Source organism: Wyeomyia smithii, unplaced genomic scaffold, assembly GCF_029784165.1.
Source record: "Wyeomyia smithii strain HCP4-BCI-WySm-NY-G18 unplaced genomic scaffold, ASM2978416v1 HiC_scaffold_18, whole genome shotgun sequence".
Lineage (NCBI taxonomy): Eukaryota > Metazoa > Arthropoda > Insecta > Diptera > Culicidae > Wyeomyia > Wyeomyia smithii.
In genome coordinates, this window is record NW_026599068.1 from 25,893 (window position 1) to 34,157 (window position 8,265).

At 20.8% G+C, this 8,265-nt stretch overlaps 6 protein-coding genes across 6 annotated transcripts; 3 read left to right on the top strand and 3 right to left on the bottom strand.

Annotated features, from left to right (window-relative positions):
• The first annotated feature begins 6 nt into the window (after nt 1-6).
• On the top strand, nt 7-929 carry LOC129733723 (cytochrome c oxidase subunit 3-like). Its single transcript, XM_055695251.1, is given in 1 exon segment — nt 7-929. A coding segment is annotated over 1 exon segment (750 nt). The 5' UTR covers nt 7-141; the 3' UTR covers nt 892-929.
• An 829-nt stretch (nt 930-1,758) lies between these two features.
• Nucleotides 1,759-3,495, bottom strand: LOC129733727 (NADH-ubiquinone oxidoreductase chain 5-like). Its single transcript, XM_055695256.1, is given in 2 exon segments — nt 1,759-2,427; nt 2,430-3,495. Coding segments are annotated over 2 exon segments (630 nt in total). The 5' UTR covers nt 2,863-3,495; the 3' UTR covers nt 1,759-2,230.
• Nucleotides 3,496-3,555: 60 nt separating this feature from the next.
• Nucleotides 3,556-4,901, bottom strand: LOC129733719 (NADH-ubiquinone oxidoreductase chain 4-like). The gene is given in 2 exon segments (XM_055695248.1): nt 3,556-4,542; nt 4,545-4,901. Coding segments are annotated over 2 exon segments (1,338 nt in total). The 3' UTR covers nt 3,556-3,561.
• A 35-nt stretch (nt 4,902-4,936) lies between these two features.
• Nucleotides 4,937-6,989, top strand: LOC129733730 (NADH-ubiquinone oxidoreductase chain 6-like). Its single transcript, XM_055695259.1, is given in 3 exon segments — nt 4,937-4,940; nt 5,125-5,132; nt 5,266-6,989. Coding segments are annotated over 3 exon segments (594 nt in total). The 3' UTR covers nt 5,848-6,989.
• Nucleotides 5,853-6,989, top strand: LOC129733724 (cytochrome b-like). Its single transcript, XM_055695252.1, is given in 1 exon segment — nt 5,853-6,989. A coding segment is annotated over 1 exon segment (714 nt). The 3' UTR covers nt 6,567-6,989.
• LOC129733731 (NADH-ubiquinone oxidoreductase chain 1-like) lies at nt 6,119-8,024 on the bottom strand (the record flags this gene model as incomplete). Its single annotated transcript, XM_055695260.1, is given in 1 exon segment — nt 6,119-8,024. A coding segment is annotated over 1 exon segment (953 nt), but the record flags the coding sequence as incomplete, so codon positions are not given.
• Nucleotides 8,025-8,265: the final 241 nt, after the last annotated feature.

Here is an 8,265-nt window from a genome sequence, read left to right on the forward strand (position 1 = left end):
ACCTATATCTTCTTCTTATATAATTTTATCATTAATTTTAATTACTCAAATTGCTTTATTAATACTTGAATCTGCTGTTGCAATTATTCAATCCTATGTATTCGCAGTTTTAAGAACTCTTTATTCTAGTGAAGTAAACTAATGTCAACACATGCCAATCATCCCTTTCATTTAGTAGATTATAGTCCTTGACCTTTAACAGGAGCAATTGGAGCTATAACTACAATAACTGGATTAATTCAATGATTTCATCAATATAATATTTCACTATTTTTATTAGGTAACTTAATTACTCTCTTAACTATATATCAATGATGACGAGACATTTCACGAGAAGGTACTTTTCAAGGATTACACACTTTAATTGTAACCCTAGGACTTCGCTGAGGAATAATTTTATTTATTATTTCAGAAATTTTCTTTTTTATTTCTTTTTTTTGAGCTTTTTTTCATAGTAGATTATCCCCTACTATTGAATTAGGTATAATTTGACCTCCAATTGGAATTATTTCATTTAATCCATTTCATATTCCTTTATTAAATACTGCAATTTTATTAGCTTCAGGAGTAACAGTAACTTGAGCTCATCACAGCCTAATAGAAAAAAATCATACACAAACAACACAAAGTTTATTTTTTACAATTTTATTAGGAATTTATTTTTCAATCCTTCAAGCCTATGAATATATAGAATCTCCTTTTACTATCGCAGATAACATCTATGGATCAACTTTTTTTATAGCTACAGGATTTCATGGACTTCACGTATTAATTGGAACTACATTTTTATTAATTTGTTTTTTTCGTCATATTAATAATCATTTTTCCCATATTCATCACTTTGGATTTGAAGCTGCTGCTTGATATTGACATTTTGTTGATGTAGTTTGATTATTTTTATATATTTCAATTTATTGATGAGGAGGATATTTATAAAGTATATTTTTGTATATGTGACTTCCAATCACAAGGACTAAATAATTTTAGTATAAATAATTTACTTAATTTTACCAATAAGAATTATTATTCTAATTATTACAATTATTATAATATTAATTTCCTCATTTATTTCAAAAAAAACTCTAATAGATCGAGAAAAATGTTCTCCTTTTGAATGTGGATTTGATCCTATAAATTATTCTCGTTTACCATTTTCTTTACGATTTTTTTTAATCACAATTATTTTTTTAATTTTTGATGTAGAAATTGCTTTAATTTTACCAATAATTTTAATTATTAAATCTTCTAATCTACTTAATTGACTAATTACAAGATTAATTTTCATTTTTATTCTTTTAATTGGATTATACCACGAATGAAATCAAGGAGCTTTAGAATGAAACAATTAATATTAAATATGAAGCGATAAATTGCAATTAGTTTCGACCTAATCTTAGGTGAAATTCACCCTTATTTTAGGATAATAGTTAACTATAACATTTAATTTGCATTTAAAAAGTATTGATTTATAATCAATTTATCTTAATTTAATTGAAACCAAATAGAGGTATATCACTGTTAATGATATCATTGAATATTTATATTCCAATTAAAAATATAAATGGAATTAAACCATTAAAGAAAAAAGTTAGCAGCTTTTTCTTGATCATCATATTTTAATTATAAATTTATATAGTTTAATTAAAAACCTTACATTTTCAATGTAAAAATAAAAAAATATATTTTTATAAATATTTAAAAATTATAATAATTTCTTTAACATCTTCAATGTCACGCTCTAAATATAAGCTATTTAAATTTAAAATAATATAAAAATTAACACAAATACTCATAATAAATAACTTAATAAATAAATTTTTAAATTATTATTTTGAAACTCTTGAATATATAAAGAATAATTTTTTAATTGATTATATAATATCTGACCCCCAAAATATTCTCTTCAACCTTGATCAAAAATTTTAAAATAATTTAATCCTAAATTTAAAGGTAATTTAATAATTCCTAAAGTTGAAATTACTGGTATAAACCATATTCTTCCTATAAAAATTCTTATTTTATAAAAATACAAAGATTTATTTATAAAAAAAAATGAGATATTTCTAATTAAATAACCAAATAAACCACCTACAATACAAATTATTAAAATTAATATCTTCATTAATACTGGTAAACAAACTATTGAATTATTAAAAAATATTAATCAATTTAATATTCTTCCCCCAATAATTGCTATAATTATTAAAAAAAAAATTCTAAAAATTATAATTCATCTATAATCATTTAATATATTTAATGAAGTTCCTATATAACTCCCTGTTATTGAATAATAAACTAACCGAAAAGAATAACATACTGTTAAACCAGTAGAAAAAAAAAAAAGAAAAAAAGAAAAAAAATTTACATAAGATATTATTACTATTTCTAAAATTATATCCTTAGAATAAAATCCCGCTAAAAAAGGTTACCACATAATGCTAAATTTGCAATATTAAAACATCTACAAGTTAATGGCATTCTTATAATTAAATTTCCTATAACTCGAATATCTTGTATATTTTTTATATTATGAATAATAACACCTGCACATATAAATAATAAAGCCTTAAATAAGGCATGAGTTAACAAATGAAAAAAAGCTAATTTATAAAATCCTATTGATAAAATTCTTATTATTAATCCTAACTGTCTTAATGTAGACAAAGCAATAATTTTTTTTAAATCAAATTCAAAATTTGCTCCTAACCCAGCTATAAATATTGTTAACCCTGAAATTAATAATAAAATCTGTCCTATTAATGAATCTACTAATAAAACATTAAAACGAATTAATAAATAAACTCCTGCAGTTACTAAAGTTGATGAATGTACTAAAGCAGAAACTGGAGTAGGAGCCGCCATAGCAGCAGGTAATCAAGAAGAAAAAGGAATTTGAGCTCTTTTTGTTATTGCAGCTAATATTACTAAAACCCCAATAATTATTATTTCAAAATCATTTTTTATTAAATCTAAATAAAAAATAAAATTTCAACTTCCATAATTTAATATTCAAGCAATTGCTAATAATAAAAGCCACATCTCCAATTCGATTTGATAAAGCCGTTAATATTCCTGCATTAAAAGATTTCACATTTTGAAAATAAATTACTAAACAATATGAAACTAATCCTAATCCATCTCATCCTAATAAAATTCTAATTAAATTAGGACTAATAATTAATATCATTATTGATATTACAAATATTAATACTAATATAATAAATCGATTAATATTAAAATCTTCTTGTATATATTCAATTCTATAAAAAATTACTAATCTTGAAATAAATAATACAAATGATATAAATATTAAACTTATTCAATCAAATAAAAAAGTTATTACAATTGATATTGAATGTAAAGAAATTACTTCTCATTCAATAAAATAAATTAAATCAATCAATAAAAATTTTATTGATAAAATAAATAAAATAATTCTAATTACAAATAAAATATAAAATCTAATTTTTCTAATTCTTATATTTTCCACGATTTAAAATGAATTATTCATATCATTGACACCACAAATCAATATTTTATTTTAAACTATTTAAATTAAAGTCATAATATACATAAATTTCTTTTTATAATTAAAATATTTAAAGGCAATCAATGTAATATTAACAATAAATACTCTCGACTTGTTCCAGAAAAAAAATAATTAATACCAGAATAAATTTTACCATGTTGTCTATAAGAAAATAAATATAAAGTATAAGCAGCTCTAAAAAAAGATAAAAAAGATAATCTAATTATTGAAATTCAAGATCATCTTACAATTCTATTTATTAAAGAAATTTCCCCTAATAAATTTAATGTAGGAGGTGCTGCTATATTTCCTGAACATAATAAAAATCATCATAATGATATTCTAGGTATAAAATTTAATATTCCTTTATTAATTAATAATCTTCGTCTTCTTATTTGTTCATAAGAAATATTTGCTAAACAAAATAATCCTGAAGAACATAAACCATGAGCAATTATTAATGTATAAGAACCATTCAATCCCCAATATCTTATAGTTAATAACCCTCTTAATACAATTCCTATATGAGCAACAGAAGAATAAGCAATTAATGACTTTAAATCTATTTGAAATAAACAAATTAATCTTACTAAAACCCCTCCAATTAATCTAATTCTAATTCAAAAAAAATTAAATTTTATTCCTAAAATTTGTAATATAGAAAAAATCCGTAATAAACCATAACCCCCTAACTTTAATAAAATTCCCGCTAAAATCATAGAACCAGAAACAGGAGCTTCTACATGAGCCTTAGGTAATCATAAATGAACCAAAAATATTGGTATTTTAACTAAAAAAGCAAATACTAAACATAAATATAAAAAATTAAAATTACATAAATACTTATAATTTAATAAATAAATTCTTATAGTTTTATTAATATTTTCAACATAAAAAATTCCAATTAATAAAGGTAATGAAGCTAACAAAGTATAAAATAATAAATAAATACCTGCTTGTAAACGTTCAGGCTGATAACCCCAACCCAAAATTAAAAATAAAGTTGGAATTAATCTTCTCTCTCAAAAAATAAATAAAATATAAATACTCTTATTGATCTAAAAGTAAATATTAATATTAACAATAAAAAAATAATCACTAATAAAAATAAATTTCTATAATTATTTCCATAAAAAATTTTTTCTCTTGCTATTAATATTAAAGAACAAATTCATAATCTTAATAAAATTAATCCATAAGAAATTATATCTATACCAAAATAATAAGAAATTCTACAAAAATAACTTAAAAATCTAATTTTCAATATAAAAATAAAAGAAAATATAAATAATGTATTTTGAACTATTCAAAATACATTTTTATAAAATAATAAAAAAAAAATAAAAATAACCCCAAAAATAAATTTTAACATTGAAGAATTGAAAATCTTTGAAAATAATCATTTCCATGAGTTCGAATTATAGAAACTAAAATTGATAAACCTAAAACTCCTTCACATACACAAAATCTTAAAAAAAATATTCTAAAATAACCTTCAAAATTTATATATCTTAATAATAATAATATAATTCTAAATAAAATTAAAACTATAAATTCCAATCTTAATAAAGTACATAATAAATGTTTCCGTCTAGAAATAAAAGTAATACATCTAAATATAAATATTAAAATAAAAAAAATATTAACTAAATAATTTATCATTAATTGTTTTAATAGTTTAAAAAAAACATTAGTCTTGTAAACTAAAAATAAAATTATTTTTTTAAAACTTCAAGAAAAAAGATTCTTCCTTATCTTTAACTCCCAAAGTTAATATTTTTTATAAACTATTTCTTGAAATTTATTTATTTCTAATTCTTATATGTTTAATTATTACATTTATTTTTATACAAATAAAACATCCTTTAGCTATGGGATTAATTTTACTAATTCAAACCTATTTAATTTCTATAACTATAGGAATTTTTACTCAAACATTTTGATTTTCTTATATTTTATTTTTAATTTTTATAGGAGGAATACTAGTTTTATTTATTTATGTGACTTCCCTATCTTCTAATGAAATATTTTCTTTTTCAATTAAATTAAGAATTTTATTTTGCTTTTATTTTATAATATCATGTATTCTATATTATTTATTTGATAAAACTTATATTGAAACATTTATTTTAAATAATGAAATAAACTCATTAATAAAATTTTCTTTTATATATGAAGATTTAATTTCTCTTAATAAAATATATAATTTTCCTACTAATATAATTACCATTTTATTAATTAATTATTTATTTTTAACATTATTAATAACAGTAAAAATTACAAAAAAAAATTATGGACCATTACGCCCTATAAATTAAAATTAATGAATAAACCTTTACGAAAATCCCACCCTTTATTAAAAATTATAAATAATTCATTAATTGATTTACCTACTCCATTAAATATTTCAGCTTGATGAAATTTTGGTTCTTTATTAGGTTTATGTTTAATCATTCAAATTTTAACTGGATTATTTTTAGCAATACATTATACAGCAGATATTGAAACAGCTTTTAATAGTGTAAATCACATTTATCGAGACGTAAATAATGGTTGATTCTTACGAATTTGTCATGCTAATGGAGCATCTTTTTTTTTTGCTTGTTTATTTATTCATGTAGGACGAGGAGTTTATTATAATTCTTTTTTATTTATTCCTACATGAATAATTGGAGTAATTATTTTATTTATAACAATAGCAACAGGATTTTTAGGTTATGTTTTACCATGAGGACAAATATCTTTTTGAGGAGCAACAGTTATTACTAACTTATTATCAGCAGTACCTTATTTAGGAAATGATTTAGTACAATGAATTTGAGGAGGATTTGCAGTTGATAATGCAACATTAACACGATTTTTTACTTTTCATTTTATTTTACCTTTTATTATTTTAGCATTAACTATAATTCACTTATTATTTCTACATCAAACAGGATCAAATAATCCTTTAGGATTAAATAGAAATATTGATAAAATTCCTTTTCACCCCTATTTTATTTATAAAGACTTAATTGGATTTATTATTTTTATTTGAATTTTAATTACTTTTATTTGAAAATTTAATTATTTATTAATAGACCCAGAAAATTTTATCCCTGCCAATCCATTAATTACTCCTGTTCATATTCAACCTGAATGATATTTTTTATTTGCATATGCAATTCTTCGATCTATTCCTAATAAATTAGGAGGAGTAATTGCATTAATTTTATCTATTGCTATTTTAATAATTCTTCCTTTTACACATATAAGTAAATTTCGAGGACTTCAATTTTATCCTTTAAATCAAATTTTATTTTGAAATATAGTAATTATTTGTACTTTATTAACTTGAATTGGAGCCCGACCTGTAGAAGATCCTTATGTATTAACAGGACAAATTTTAACAATTCTTTATTTTTTTTATTTTATTATTAATCCTTTATTAACAAAATATTGAGATAAACTTTTAAATTAATTAATAAGCTTTTATAGTTTATGTCTTGAAAACATAAGAAAGAAGTAAAATCTTCTATTAATTTTGTACTAAAATAAATTCATTAAAATAATAAAAATAAAATAAAAATTTTTACACCAATAAAAAAAAATAAATAATTTAAAGACATAGGTAAAAATCTCTTTCAAGCTAAATATATTAATTTATCATACCGAAATCGAGGTAAAGTCCCCCGAACTCAAATAAATAAAAATGAAATAATTGTAATTTTTAAAAAAAAAATAAAATTATAAATATCTCTCCCTAAAAAAATTACTCTAAATAATATTCTTATAAATAAAATTCTTGAATATTCTGCCAAAAAAATTAAAGCAAAACCTCCTCTTCTATATTCAACATTAAATCCAGAAACTAATTCTGACTCCCCTTCAGCAAAATCAAAAGGAGTTCGATTAGTTTCTGCTAAACAAGAAGCAAATCATACTAATGATAAAGGAAAACAAAATACAATAAATCATATATATAACTGAAACTCATAAAAATTTAATAAATTATAATTACCAATTAAAAAAATAAAACTTAATAAAATTAAAACTAAACTAACTTCATAAGAAATAGTCTGAGCAACTGCACGTAAACCTCCTAATAATGCATAATTTGAATTAGATGATCACCCTGCTACTATAACTGTGTATACCCCCATTCTAATCACACACAAAAAAAATAAAACACCTAAATTAAAAGAATATAATTTAATTAAATAAGGTATTCTCATTCAAATCAATAAAGATAAAAATAAAGAAAAAATTGGAGAAAAATAATAAAAAATATAATTTGATAATAAAGGATAAGTAATTTCTTTAGTAAACAATTTTACAGCATCACTAAATGGTTGTAATAATCCAATAAAGCCTACTTTATTAGGACCTTTTCGAATTTGAATATATCCTAAAACTTTTTGTTCTAATAAAGTTAAAAAAGCCACCCCCACTAATACACAAATAACTAATAATAATCTTCCAATTATTCCTAATCTAAATTCTAAAAAATACAATACTATTTATAATATTTCTCATTATATAAATAAATTCTAAATTTATTGCACTAATCTGCCAAAATAGTAATCAATTTTATTATAATTCTAATCATTAAAATTTATATTTTTTTATATTAGGTCCTTTCGTACTATAATATAATAATTTATTAAAGATAGAAACCAACCTGGCTTACACCGGTTTGAACTCAGATCATGTAAGAATCTAAAAGTCGAACAGACTTAAACTTTAAACTTCTACAC